The sequence below is a fragment of the Triticum dicoccoides genome, chromosome 5A (assembly GCF_002162155.2).
Source record: "Triticum dicoccoides isolate Atlit2015 ecotype Zavitan chromosome 5A, WEW_v2.0, whole genome shotgun sequence".
NCBI lineage: Eukaryota > Viridiplantae > Streptophyta > Magnoliopsida > Poales > Poaceae > Triticum > Triticum dicoccoides.
In genome coordinates this window covers 34,078,595-34,093,943 of record NC_041388.1, presented here as the reverse complement: position 1 = coordinate 34,093,943, position 15,349 = coordinate 34,078,595, and the positions used below count along the sequence as shown (strand labels likewise).

Below are 15,349 nucleotides of genomic sequence, written 5' to 3'. Positions count from 1 at the left end.
CCATCCGCGTCCCAGCCAATTCGAGTGGATCCACCATGGCCGGCGGGCCGCAAGCGACTAGATCCAACACAAGAGACGGCCGCCGCCGCTGCAGGTACGAACATGGATCGATTTTGGCTGGCTTAGCTACTAAGAACTAGGTGCCCTTAATTGCCTCCTTGGTGTCGGCAGATCCACATAACTAGCTAGCTGAGCTGAGTGCCTGCTCGCCTCCATCGATTAGCAGTAGCACGCCCAATTAATTCATGCCATGATGCGCTATGCTCGTTCTGATTTGCCGTCAAAGCAAAGATATACTACATCGATCTCTCTGCAAATCAAATACTCTTCCTAGAGATTATGACAGATCGATTCACTACACTGAATTTGTTTCAAATGAACCCTTTGAGGGCAAGACTACTGATCAGCCACCCTATTGGTTCAGAGCACTAGTGTATTACTACCTTCATTTTTGTATATATATATAAGGTCATTTTTTTATGTCTAACTTTGACCATTAATTTTATCAACAAAATATGAGTTATATGTCCAAAAAAATATGTCAATGGATGCACATTTCAAAGAACTTGCCGATGATATATTTTTTATCATTTTATGGCATACTTCCTCCGTTCCTAAATATAATCTTTTTAGAGGTCTCTAAAAAGATTATATTTAGGAACGGAGGAAGTATAACCCATGTATTCTTGAACAAAATCATAAGTTGAAGTTTGACAGGAAAATAAAGTGACCTTGTATATAGAAGTGAGGAGGTATAAAAAAAAGTACATATACATATTTTTTATAGCAAAAGTACATATACACACCTAATTACCATAACTAATTGCTACTTAATTTGTCTTAAGGCCCAAGCCAAATAATAACCCATTAAACCGATGTACACGATTGAAGCTTTGCTCCCCTAAAAAAAACTGATTATTGTCTCCAAACCTAGCGCCGCCATCCTGCCTCAGATCAAAAAACGATGAAAACCTAGCGCCGTCGCGTCTGATCCATGCTAGCTGCTAGGGCGCCTGCCATCGCTCGCCGTCCCTGCCAGAGTGCCAGTCCTCATCGCCAGCTGCCAGTCGCCATGAGACCAAGACACGGACACCGCCGCGGTGCCGGCGTGCCCCGATAATTAATTTCAACTTTCAAGTCGCGCCATCGATTCAGCTAAGCACCGTATTCATGCATGACCATACGCTCAAATCTAAAGATACACAGGTATACGGACCCTACACTAGTAGTTTTCATATAGATTACAAAACATTATTGAGTTTATTTTTTTGAATTTGTTCCGGCCTATATGCCTCTAAGAGAAGAGCAACAACGATTAATTCTTTTTGTTACAAACAAGTTGGCGAGTTGCATCCATATTTTTATATCTAACAGAAACATATAGTAGTTTTCTTTTGTATTGCTAAAATATTGTTATGCTTGGATATCTGCGTTTATGGATTCCACACATCGTGATGTTTTTATCTCGTGCGTGATTGTTGTATTCTTCGCCCACCTCACATGTTAAAATTCTGGCTCAGATGGTGGGCAGCGTGCAGCACGATCCATCCGGACACTGGATCATGTCGATCTCCTCTGACTGGTTATTTCTTCCGGGACATCTATCTCAGCGCGGGCACGGAGACGCCAATCGCTGGTCCGCTGGATATATCGATACACCGGCACAAGCCGCTCAGGATTTAAAGCTAATGGAGCGACGTGGCCAGTCGCCTTACCAGCTGGATGCATATCGCCATATATCACAAGGTTGGTCTTTATTTCACACTAACTTGCAGTCACACTATTAATTCTACATATTGTTTTCCGTTTATCTACCTATTTTGCTGACTGGTATGGTACCACAGTTAACATGGCATATGTGTTCTTCTTTAAAAAAAGGAGGAATGCCCTCGCCCTCTGCATCAAAACGTTGCATGCAGCCATATTATTAAAAAAATCCAACAAAAATACACAGCAAAATACAAAGTCTCATCCAGAAATAAAAAAAGGAGATATCGCAAAGCCACATCTGGCTAACCATAGAACTAGATGACTAACCATCTATTCTATTTTTTGACCGCCATCCAAACTGATTGTATGTATTCTCCCATCGATTGCGCCTATAAGCCATATGCTCTTTGGCTTCCACACTGCTGAGTAACGATCACGTATGGCGTATGCACATACCCAGTAGACATTGTAAGGATCAGTTTTATTTTGCTAAAATGTTTAGTGTCGTGCTAAATTTACTCTATGATACTATTAAAAAAACAGCCATGGCAGTAAAAAAAGGCAGGTCAGCCAAGTAGTAAAGTAAGCAAAAATTGGTCGATAAATGATCATAATTCACCACAACCGTGCGCCCACTTCCCTTCTTCCTTCTCTTTGCTCCGTTGCCTTCGTTCTCCTCCTCAACTAGTTGCTGCCGCCCATCTTCCTCCCCCTCCGATAGAGAGTTGAGGGCTTGGACAAGCCTCCTCATCGGTGCATTGCATCATCGAATAAAGAGTACTCTCTAATAAAGTAGGTGTGATCTTCTACTACCATTTTGTAGAAAAAAAGGAAAGAGAAGGAAAAAACATGTTGTTAAACACCTTATGTGTGCCACCAAATGGGGGGCGCGATGGCTAGAGGGAGCTCGTCGTGGACGCCTCGATGGCCGGAGGAGAGCGTGAGGAGCGGAGAGGTGTTGTCATAGTTTTAAAAACCGGACCGGAAAAAACCAAAACCGGCAATCTTTAAGGTTTTTTAAGCTTCAGTGAAAACAAAATGAACCGGATGGTTTTCTGGAAAACCAGACGATTTAACCATAAAAATGCTTTGTGAGAAATTCAACAAAGTGAGAGTCGAATTCAGGTCGCCTAAGTGGCGGGCCGAAGCGAACTTGGCCCAATAGGCACCTCGGCTGAGCTCCTTATAGTTATCTAATAGAATAAAATGTTCCTATTTGACCAGTTTTATACTATATTACCATGTACTATTATTATTCAGTTTATTATATTATTTTATAATTAAAAAACCGGTTCCAGTATCCTTCCTGCCTAGTTGCAACTTCTCCGTGATGATCGCAGCGCCAAGTGTCACATGTCCCAGCACCCGTGGTGCCCGATTCCAATATCAGTCCCAGCACCGGTAGCATGTCGAAACACATGGGGTCACTCCTGGTCGCCATCGCACCGCTTGAGGTCACTGTGGTCGCAACATTGTGGTCACCGTCGTTGAAGCATGCGGGGGCCGCAGTCGCAGCATTGGTCGACTCTGTTGTAGCATCTTCAATGGTTGTCGTAGCGGACCAGCTTGCTATGAGTGGGCATGGCCGTGGCGACTGAGTTGCCTTCTGCAATGCGCCATGCATCACTTATTAGATGCAGCAGCGCCCACGACTTACCGCGGCGACAAGCGGTGGTGCTCGCATGACCACGGCTGCACAGGTATATCTTGGCATGGGCATGGACAGGGAAAGAAGAAATGCAAAAGAACAGGGGAAGAAGATCCTATAGAATTGAGGCACATGGATCCATTCCATAGGAATTTTGATGTTATCTTTCTTTTGATCAAAGGCAATCCTTAGGGGTGGGGGGGCAAAGGATTGAGGCCATGTTTGGTTCATAAGTTCCAGGACTTTTTCTAGTCCCAACTAAAAAGTCTCTAGTCCCTAAAAAGTCCTTTCATGTTTGTTTCCAGGGACTATAAAGTTCCTACTCCCTTCCTAGAGGTTATTAAATGGCCATGTTACCCCTAGTATACAGAAAAATAACAACCAAAAACACCATGGGGCGGCGGGGCAATGACTGCAGGGAGGGGCATTGTTGAAAAAGTCCCAAAAAATCCCAAAAAAGACTCTCATTAAGGGTCTTCTTCATTTAGTCCCAAGAAGCAACTTTTAGTCCTCAGTAGTCCCTCCTGTTTGGTTAAAAAGTCTCTAAGAGGGGCTTTTTCTAGTCCCTACACCAAAAAGTCCCTGAAAACAAACACCACCTAAGTCCTCCCAAAATCCTGCAACCCAAAGAAGGCATAAATAGGATTAGGGGGTCTGGTGCAGTGGGCTAACATCCAATAGTGGTACTACCTTCATTTTTATATACATGGCCACTTTATTTTTTATGTGAAATTTTAATTTACAGTTTTGGTCAACAAACTCCCTTCGTCCGGAAATATTTGTCATCAAAATGAAACAAGGGGATGTATCTAGATGTATTTTAGTTTTAGATACATCTCTTTTTGTCCATTTTGATGACAAGTATTTTTGAACGGAGGGAGTATAATCAAAAGGTTACTTAATATTTGCATCCAATGACATACTTTTTATGACATATGACTCACATTTTGTTGGTAATAAAATTAGACATAAAAAACATGAAGTGGCCTTGTATTAGTATTCCCTCCGTCCGAAAATACTTGTCATCAAAATAAATAAAAGGGGATATATGTAGATGTATTTCAGTTCTAGATACACCCCTTTTTGTCCATTTTAATGACAAGTTTTTCCGGACGGATACTCCCTCCGTTCCACTATATAGTGCGCATTGTTTCAGGCACGTATACCAATCAGTGACCTGGCGCTGAGTTTTGGACGCTGTTACCCCCGCTTGTCTTGCCTCCAGCCCATGTGCGTGTGGGTCTACTTTGTGGTCAGTGGAAAGCCAAACCAGCACGCCACCGCGGGGGATAGCAAAACGCGCAAGATACGGGACTGCGAGTTAGTGGTGGCGGGATCCGCGGCTGCGGCGGTGCCCTCGACAACCTCGCCATCTGTCCGCCGGCGCACGCCTACCCATCTCCTCCGTGAGCACCACATGCATCGGCTCCTCGCACGCCACCACCCACGGCTCGCCGTGGCCGTTGTACATCACGAAGACGTCCTGGCAGCCGCTGCCCTTGTCCCTTCCTCCGCGCGCGACCGGAGAGGACGGCGTCGACGCCGTCCACACCTCGAGCTCCTGCTGCTCCCTCTTCTTCTCCGCCTCACGGGAGGTGGCCGTGGCCTCCAGATCTGGAGATAGAAGAAGGGGCCGTGGTCGCCTGCATCAGATGGGATCGACTTGGAGTACTAGTCCACTTGGTGTGGCTGGCAGCGGAGATGTTTGCCAGGGATGCGGCGGACGCGGGGACGCCAATAGCCGACGCAACAACGCCGGAGGCCAGCCATGGACGCGAAGATGCCGGCGGCTGAGACGGATATGCCGGAGACGCCGGATGCGGACACGGTGATGCCGGAGAGGCCGGCCACCAGCAGCGGACGCGAAGATGCCGGAGCAGGCAGAGGACGCGGAGACACCGGCTTCCTGCTGCTCCCCCTCCTCTGCCGCCGCAGGTCGATTCCCGCTGCCACCGGTCCAATCCGTTTGTCCTGGAGGAAGGGGATACAGGCGAACGTTGCATGTGTGGGTGTGCTGCTGCCGGGGCTAGTTTCGTCCAAAAGAGCCCAAAGTAGCTAACGCGCACTACATTTCGGAATAATGCCAAAAAATCTATGCGCATTACATAGAGGAATGGAGGGAGTAAGAGGGAGTAGGTTCTTGGGATTTTATTTTTCTAATCTGTACTCTGCTAGGGTTTATAACTCGGAAGAAAAAAAAACTTCGAACCACTGCTCTGGCCGCCGGCTGCGCTCACCGTTCGCCCTCCCACTTTCCCTACCTCCCTCAAATCCCGTCCGGCGCCGCAGCAGAGTAGTGGAGGCGGCCAGCGAGCAAGGGGCCGAGAGAGAAAAAAAAGAGAGAGAAATCCATCTTCCTCTGGCTTCCTCCTGACTCCCCACCGGCCAACCCCCACCCGCCCGGCCGCCGCACCATCCCATCTCCTCCCCGCCGGTCTCCAAACCAAACCCCAGGCCCAACCACCTGCTCGGACGGCAGCGCCGCCTCGCCGACGCGTCAATCGGGGGTCCTCGGACGCCAGCGCCGCTGAGCCACCGCGCTCGGGACGCTCCTCCTCCCGTTCTCCCTCGCGGGCCTGGCCGGCTCCCTCGGCCGCGCCTCCTGCCTCCTCACCAACCACGGCGCCGGCTCCTTTGTCTGGGTACCGGGAGTATCGCCTCGGGGAGTATTCCACCTAGCTGCACCGCCGGGTCAAGAACTCAGACAACTGGGCCAAGAGGGAGTCGCTGCAGCAGTTCGTCACCAACAATCTCTTCTTGATTCAGGTCAATTTCTTCTCCTATTCTTAGTTCTTACATTTTAATCTTTGCAACACATCTAGTCAACGGCGGAGCCAGGAAATACACACAAGGGGGGCTGAATATTGACCACAACTCCAAAATTTAATAAGGTGTACGGAATTTGTAAGAATATATGGAAATTGATACTGAGATAGCAAAATATGTACTATATAACCAACCAACTGTTCATAACATACTATCTCTACGCATCGAGAGCTTGGAAATAAAATGCACAATTAGATGATGATGAACTAACAGTTATCACTCGAACTCCACACGGCGAGTCATTGTATTGAATTCATCAATAAGTGCATCAGTTGAGAATCCTACTGCAATCTCTTTCTCGTTGTAGATCAACAAGCAATCTCTTAGAAACATGTCTTCCATTTTATATCGGAGTCTTGTTTTAACAAGTTTCATTGCCAAAAATGCACATTCTTGCAGTTGAGACAGGTAAAGTGAGAACAAGTTGAATTAACCTGCAAATAAAATCAATTAATACTCCTCCGTCCGGAAATACTTGTCGGAGAAATGGATGTATCTAGACATATGTTAGTTCTAGATACATCCATTTTTAACGATTTTTTCGACAAGTAATTCTGGACGGAGGGAGTACTTGATGTAACAGTCAAAGCAAATAATACAAGAGCAGAAATATTGTATGACCTGCCAATCAAATAATAATCCACTGATTTTCCTGTTTTTGCAAGTTGTTGATAAAGATCTCCTACGCTTGACAGATTCTGAAACCTTGGATTTGTAGGTACATCAAGCTCATAATGTTGTAGCTGACATCTCAAATTGTTTCTTTTTTGTTCTGAAAATTCAGCAGGGTAGTATTTTGAAGCGAGAGGACATACATCGTCAATGTTTAATGAACTAAATGAGTCCTTGGGATTCAAAGAATTGCAAAGGATGAGAATCTCGTTGCTTGTTTGCTGAACCTGCAGTTTAGTTCATGTAGTTGTTGGTCAACTGCAACTGTAAAAATATAATACCGATAGTGATGCTCGGCTGTACTCTGATCATCTACACGAGACCATAAGAAATCAACATAGTTGTCAGTCATATTTGGAGCAGTAATTCCATGTTTCTGGGAAAACAAATTCACATCACTAATCAACTTAGCCCACTCATCTCTTAGCTGCTGTACCAACTTCTTTGTAGTGGAAACATCATCCATGGCATTCAAAATATCTTGGGATTTCTGCTGTAGTTTCTTGCATAACATATCTGTTATTCCCATCAACTCTTTCATGACATGCAGAATAAATACGAAGTCGAATGACATCATCAACCTAACAGCACCAGCAGCCTTAGCTCGTGCAGAAGGTGAAGAACCTGACCCACTAGTAGTAGCAAAAAAATTTTCTTCAAAACTAAACAGATTGCTATGTTTAGGTGTAGTATTCTAGTGGCAACCATCTCGTCTTGTATCCAGCAAAAGAGATAAACATCATCAACTTTTTTGAACCATTCAATGGTGTTTTCTTTATCTGTGTCAATACTTGTGTTTCCCTGTGATATACACTACTGAAAACTCTAGGTTTATTCCCGCCATAAGATCGCATGATCTTGTTAAATGCTTTAATGTATTCTATTTTCTGCTCACATTGGACCCTGAACCATGTAATTTTTTTCCTTTAACCTGCTACATACATCAGTGTGCTCAAAACCACTACGCTAAATATGAAGATGGTTTTCTTATTGTAGTGTCCGGTGTCACTTTGAGTTCTGTTGAACAGTGCTCATACTTGATGTTTAAGTTTAGCACTGAAGCTGAAAACTGTTAAGTTCATTGTTCTGGTTGAAGCTGTTAGTAAATCTGATCAGTGGCTTGTATATATTTGCTGTTTTCTTCAGTCTACCAGGTGTCAACTATTCTCGGATTTACACCCACCCACCCACCCACCCCAAAGTTCGGTGGTGATGAATTGACCCGTCTCTGCTCAGTTCAGAGACAGATCTGGTTGTTGGAGGTGAGTAACTCAACTCGCGGTGATTAGGATGAATTATGAATCTAAATCCATGTCTAGAAATGTGTTTTGGTACTATGAGTCCTGTCCTCCTGTTGAATATGGAATTGTCTTTGGCTTTTAGGAAGGCTATGAATCGAAATCCATGTCTAGAGATGTGTTTACTAAGTGTATTTCATATGACTTTTATGTAGAATCCAATATGTTTAATAAAGATCTATCAGATCTGAGGATTTGTTTTTGTGACAACTGTAACAAACACGTGATGTTTTTCATTACTGTAGTTTTTCATGTGATGCAACTTCTAAACTGTGTTTCATAAGTTATTTATGATGTTTGACTTTTCAGTTTTGGCTGGTGAATGCATCACCCAAATGAACTAAAAATAAATGCTTACAGATTTTTAATTTGCAGATTCAAAACATGTTTCCCCACATAAGACATGTGCTTGGTACTTCGTATGATGCTAATAAGGCTTGGGTTTGCACCAGATGCATGCAGCCAAATTGGCCAACCAAGCACAAGCTTTTCATGCTTCCGAAACAGGCATGTAATTGTGGAAGAAAGGTAATAACTTTGCGGATTACTCCCTGGACATATTTTCGTTCAGTATGGTTATTGCTGAAACTGCAGTTTCATTTTCTTTTATCAGTTCACCGGAGACTACAGAATTTCCTTTGATGATATATTAGTGAATGAACATCGTCTGCTGGGAAAATTTCATAAACAAGGCAAAAGCAGTAAGTTGTCATAATAAATCCATCCATTTATAATTTATTAGAGAAGTTCCTTTGGTTTTAATCCCCAATACTGGGATATCATGCTGATACACTGTTTTTTATACACAGCGTTTTGTGTGGCTTTTGCATGTGTTCATGCGCTTCAGTTCATGTTGCGTTGGGAAGCTTTGCTGATGAAGAGAGATCCTGATTTGGTTGGTAAATTGAGTCCCCTGAAACTGATTGGCTTGTTCAGGACGAAGTTCCCTGGGTATGAACAGGGTGACCCCATGCAAAAAGTCCGTTACAATCGGTTCGTACACATTGCACTGATATTGATGGAAATTGGCCTGGCAGGTTCTAAGGTAATTCTTTATTAGTCGAACTTGTTATTAATAATCTCTTTCAGAACTTATGATTCATTGATAACTAAAACTCATCTATTTTACTTTTTATGTAGTAGGCTATCAATTCTATCCATAGTTAGTACTCCCTCCATTCCCTTTTATAGTGCGTGGCCGTGTTGTTTGTGGCACTTATACCAAGACATGAGGTGGCACATTTATTTGGACTAGAATTGCCCCTTGTCTGCTCGCCTGACATGCATGTGGGTGCATGCAGCTTTGCTGTGCTGATCCAGACGGAGGGTTATATTGGACTAAAGGCGCTTATGCACACTACAATTTGGAATAAGACCCAAAAGCTTATAGTTATACGCACTAGAATATGGAACAGAGGGAGTAGTTAGCTCCGAAGCACCGATACGGATACGGGTATCAGTATCAGGCGGATACCGATACGTAGATTCGTTATTTTGAAAAAGTGCCAATACGTGGATACATTTTACTATATTCTTCATTTAAAAAAAACAGCAGATTACCTTCGTGTTTGCTCTCCTGAGAATGCCAGAGCAGCTACCATCCTCTCCAGTAGGCAATGTTGATGCCCTGTTCCAACTCCCAAGTTTGACAGCCAAAAGAAATGAATTAGACTCTTGTAAAATGAATATGGAGCAGCAAATCATCATTCAACTGTACATCACCTTATAAAGTTTGAAGGGTTGATCTGGGCACTAAGTTCCATCTTGCATGTTTCCATTTGCATCTAGCAAGTAGCATCTGCCCAAAATCAATGAAACAAGTGTAAAAACAGCCAAAAAAATAGTGCAACACTACAAACCATTTGAAGTTCAATATTACATAACATAGGAGGCTGTTTAGTATCTAGATATAGGTAGCAAATAACATAGCTGCTGCCTGCTGCATAGTGCAATGCATAGCAGTAGCAATAACAGTAGCAGGGCAGCAAGCAACACACATAGGTGGTCGAATAAGAACATATTACAGCAGCACATTACAAATAAATAAGTTAGGCCTCCTCCCCAGCCTCCTCATCTTCATTCATTGCTTCGTCATCCAAGTTGACAACAGTAGCATCCACATCCCCAAAAGAAATTCCTTGTAACTCTGGTTCATCAAGAGATAGATCAGCAACTTCAAGAACACCAACACCTGTTAAAATTTCATGAGAATCCCCTCCCACATCCCACATAAGTGATTCCCCCTTCTTTTATGGGTTGTCCATGTCCGCCACACGAATCATATCATGTAGTGGTTCGGTAATCTTGAGAATATATTCTACCTTGCTCCACGACAACACTTGCAGCTTCAGCATCATCTTTGTAAATATCCCATTGAGGACTAATTACCATGGATTGGAGGGCATTCTTAACCAAAACAAACCGCCGCACCATAATCACAACGGAGGCAAACCTTGTTTCAGCAATAGCAAGCAACTTCAAGGGGCTGAATTCATTAAACATGGAGAGCCGCATGCCATGGTTCATAATAAAATTCTTGATCATTGTAGCTTCATTTTTCACAATGGCAATAAACTCAAATTGAACAAATGCTTCTACTTCAATTGTCCGCTGCTTGGGCCCACAAATATTTTTCAGCGCAAGATTGAGGGTATGGACGACACAAAGTGTCCAATAATGTTGTCATATTCTGCTTGCACAAGTAAGCCAGCACCTCTGCAATTTGGAGCATTGTCGGTGATGACTTGGACCACATTGTGGCGACCTACTTCTTCAATCACAGACTTCAACTTCTCAAAAATGTACTCATTTGTTTTCAAATCACCTTCACAATTATCAGCCTTCAAGAACACCGGGGCTTTCTCAGAAATGGCAACAAAATTGATGAGTGGCGCCTAAACGGATCTGACCACAGCACAAATTGTTTCTTCCCTCTCAATCCATGTGCTTTTCACATGCTCCAATAACTTGTCAATGTGCATCTTTTCATTCTTGGGAAGTGTAGTCCTAAGCCTATTGTATCCAGGAGGCTTATAACCAGGAATGTTGTGGGTTGCAGCAAAGTTATATGACTCTTGATAATGTGGATTTCTTGCAAAGTTGAAAGCCAACCCTACAAAATAACAAAAGCATTAGTCAGCAAGGTGAACTGAAATGTAATCAACTACCTCCAGAATTATAGATGCACAAAAACAAAATACTTGGCTGTACATTTGTTGCTTACCTCTAGAATAAAAAGCTCTTGCAATTTTTTCATCCAATTGCTTGTGTAAATCATTTACCCAAGCTTTCTCCAATGCAGTACATGGTCCATCTCCTCTCCTCTTTTTTAGTACTTGCACTGGATAAAGCAACACTTGATGAAACACTAGGAAAAGATACGGTTTTCGGCTTGTGCTGTGCTAATGCAGCTTGAGCCATTGCAACCTCACTTTTAAGTCCATTAAGGATGTCAATTGTGATCTTTTTACATGCGTGGATTCCTGGGTTGTCTGTCTTCAGCAAATGAGCAGAAACTCTTGAGTAGCTACTTAAAGCAACATGACCACAGTAGTTACATTTCCATCTAGTGTTTCCCCTTTAAGTGATTTCTCAATGATTGTAACATGGCTCTAGAGTGGTGCTCTTAGATTCGTAGGTTGAGCAGGTGGTTCAGCAGGAGGAGCCATCCGGAGGAGATCAGAAGGTGAGCTACTGAGCTTAGCAACGGGGCGACAGGAGAAGAGATACGTTGGTACCTGCTGCCTGGCTGCGCTACTGCGTGAGAGGGACCAAGGGTGAGGACGACGGAGAGTCGGTGAGGGAGGAGCTCGTCGACGGCTGAGCAGCCGCTAGGTCGCAGCCGCCGCCTGATGTGGAGTTCAGGGGGGAGGCAAGAAACTGGGAGAGGGAAAGGAGTGGGGCATCACGGGGTACTGGGCTTGTTATTGGGCTGGGCCATATCCTAGACGTAATAACCAAGTATCCATCGAGTATCAGAATTGTTTTAAATTGTTTATTCGCGGATACTTCCAGGATATGTATCCATGACGTATCTGAGGCGTATCCGTTCGCTAGCTGCCTCACGTATCAGTGCATTCAAGCTAGTTAGTATTAGTTTTCAAGTTTCTACTCAAGATACCTACAGTACTAAAGTTGTACTCAGCAAAATCAACATAAATATTAATAATTATATGAAATCTAGTATAGTTAAAAAAATGTCGGTTTTGTTTCTGACAGTATTTTGCTTATACATGTGATAGTATCACCTGTACACGTGCTCACCTACTTTGTTTGTGATAACTATGCGGGGATGAATTATAATATACAACCTTTTGCTCCGTAGGTGGATGATCTCACTGTAATTCCACGCAATGATTATCAAAGAATTTCTACTGCCATAGCTGATGGGCATGCATTAGTGGCTACTTTCTTTGGTGGAAAAAAATTAGCTCGTCTGAAATATGGGCAGATCTATAGGTCATATGATCCATTAGGTTATGATGGTAGAAGGAAAAAGATAATTGGACATGCGGTCTTCCTTATTGGTGCAGCACGAGAAAATAAGGAGGAGTATTACGATTTTGTCAATTCTTATTGTAATTTCTGTGTGCGCCGCAACTCCCAAGGAGCACTCATCAAATCTGGCATAGGGAGATTACGCGCGTCAGACCTTAAAGAAAATGTCATTTGCCTTCACCGCGGTAGTTGTGGTAAGTCTATCATATTGATCTTACATATGCTGCAAAGAGATGACATCTAATGTAATTTATTTATATAGGAGACGATGAGTGGCGGTTGCAGCCCCAGATCGGTACCAATTTTGAATTAAATAAACACAACAAGCTTTTAATGTCCACCTTGAAGCCTGAGCTTCCCAACCAACCTGATATCATGGAAGATATGGTACACCACTTGATGACTTGTTTTGCTAGAGTAAATGTTTGACTACGCTTTTGTTTTGGGTTCAATGAATTAACTCTCTATTTCTTTTTGTACTCTTCAAGATTAAGAACATTCCAGTTATGGTGTATGATGAAAAAAAAATCGTCTTTGCATGGGTACCCAGACAACAGACTCCAGGTAGATTAAAGTTTTCATAAAATGATTAGCTTTCAAAAAAAATTAAGTTTGGTGTGTATACAGTCTCTGATATCAACTGTATTATGCAGATGCCAAGTGCTCCGTTGGCCCAAGGGCTGATTCTACTGTCCAGGGTGATTGCCCACTGGAGGTTGTTGCTGGACATGGTGACCAGCCCATGATTACTGTCAAGTACAAGGGTGAGGAGAAGCAGTTTGCAGCTGAAGAGATTTCTTCTATGATCATCATCAAGATGTTTGAGATCGCTAAAGGTTTCACTGTTGTGAAGAATGTCCTTGTTACTGTCCCTGCGTGCTTCAGTGAATCACAGTGGCAGGCTACCGAGGATGCTGGTGTGTTTGCTGGCATCAGTGTCATGCGTATCATCAATGAGCAAACAGCTGCAGTTATTGCTTATGGTCTTCACAAGAAAGATTCGTACGTGGACAAGAAGAATGTTCTCATCTTTGACCTTGGAGGTGGTAGCTCTGATGTCTCCCTTCTCACCATTGACGATGGCATCCTACAGTTTAAGGCCACAGCTCGTGACAATAAGATTGGTGGCAAGGACTTTGACAACAGGATGGTCAACCACTTTGTTCAAGAGTTCAAGAGGGAGAACGAGAAGGACATCAGTGGCAATATAAGAGCTCTTCGGAGGCTGAGGACAGCCTGTGAGAGGGCAAAGAGGACTCTCTCCTACACTGCCCAGACCACCATTGAGATCGACTCGCTGTTTGAGGGCATTGACTTCTGCTCCACCATCACCCGGACCGGGTTTGAGGAGATGAACATGGATCTGTTCAGGAAGTGTATGGAGCCTGTGGAGAAGTGTCTTCAGGAGGCAAAGATGAACAAGGGCACCGTGCACCATGTTGTCCTCGTTGGTGGTTCCACTAGGATTCCCAGAGTGCAGCAGCTTCTGCAGGACTTCTTCAATGGCATGGATATCTGCAAGAGCATCAACCCCGATGAGGTTATTGCCCACGGGGCAGCTGCCCAGGCTGCCATCTGGAGCAGAGAGGGCAACGAGAAGGTTCAACTGCTATTGGATGTGACTCCTCATTCTCTTGGTCCGGATACAGCTGGAGTGGTGATGAGAGTCTTGAAGGTGCCCGGTGAGGAGAAGGCCACCATCACCAACGACATGGATGAGCTGAGCAAGGAAGAAGTATGCAAGATAGTCCAGGCCTCCAAGCTGTGGGCAGACAACAAGAAGAAGATGCAAGGGGCCATCGACGCTGGTATCTAGTGGCTGGACACGAACCAGCTTGCTGAGGCGGGCGAGTTCAGGGAGAAGATGGAGGCCCTGTGCGACCCCACCATTGCCAAGATGTACCAGGGCGCTGGCCCCAAGATGCAGGACTAGGTTTGTTATTTTGGCCTGGCATAACACTTTTAACACTCCAGTCACCAGCCAAACAAGAATTGCTTAGGCTCAGGCCAGGCAGTTGATTTTGTCAGAAGACGCTCTAAGCTTCTATTGAGTTTGTTGGCATTTCTGCTGTGCGTTGTTATATTTTTTTACTTGATGATGTGTTGTTCTCCTTGTTGTGTAGTAAAAAGAAAACTTTAAAAAAATTGATTTTTTTTGTGATAAACATTGATGAAAGTTTTCATTGCACGCAAAAAATTGTGACGAAATGACATTCACGGAAATGTGGGAAAAAAAAATTTGATGCTTTGAAAACACTATTGTTGGAAGCATTTTGTAGCATTGAATTTTCCTTTTGCCCACATTTGCACTAATGCCACTTTATCACAAATGTTTGCACGCAGTGAAAACTTTCATCAATGTTCATCACAAAAAAAATCTGATGTTTTTAATATTTTTTCCGATCCTACTGTTCATGAGGGAGCATATGAGCTCGGGATCAAAAGAACACTTTGGGTGCTCCTTGAACTTTCTTCCTTGCAGGGTTCTTTCCTAGTTGATGTATGCTGTTCGTTGTTTTGGAGATGACGTCGTTTTGTTTCCCATCCACATGGCCCTGGAGCATTACATCTGTCAATGCTTTTCTTTGCTCAGTTTGTTTTCTAAATCAGGTTTTTCTCCTTTGTGCTGTGCAAGATGAATACACTAGTAAAACAATGTAGTATTGTGTATCTATTCAATCAAAGTCAGAGTTGGGTC

At 43.6% G+C, this 15,349-nt stretch overlaps 1 protein-coding gene across 5 annotated transcripts; it reads left to right on the top strand.

Annotated features, from left to right (window-relative positions):
• On the top strand, positions 1–14,761 carry LOC119298943 (heat shock 70 kDa protein 18-like). 5 transcript variants are annotated; one of them, XM_037576252.1, is made up of 11 exons: positions 1–94; positions 1,521–1,746; positions 7,407–7,471; positions 8,003–8,118; positions 8,530–8,682; positions 8,768–8,855; positions 8,964–9,199; positions 12,479–12,845; positions 12,914–13,038; positions 13,140–13,215; positions 13,305–14,761. In XM_037576252.1, exons 5-11 carry the CDS (start codon positions 8,539–8,541, stop codon positions 14,465–14,467), a joined length of 2,199 nt encoding a protein of 732 aa, XP_037432149.1. In that variant the 5' UTR covers positions 1–94; positions 1,521–1,746; positions 7,407–7,471; positions 8,003–8,118; positions 8,530–8,538; the 3' UTR covers positions 14,468–14,761. The 5 variants fall into 5 exon arrangements, with proteins under 5 accessions (XP_037432149.1, XP_037432146.1, XP_037432147.1 ...); XM_037576249.1 differs by lacking the exon at positions 7,407–7,471; XM_037576251.1 differs by lacking the exons at positions 1–94; positions 1,521–1,746 and adding an exon at positions 3,776–6,124.
• The last annotated feature ends 588 nt before the right edge of the window (positions 14,762–15,349 follow it).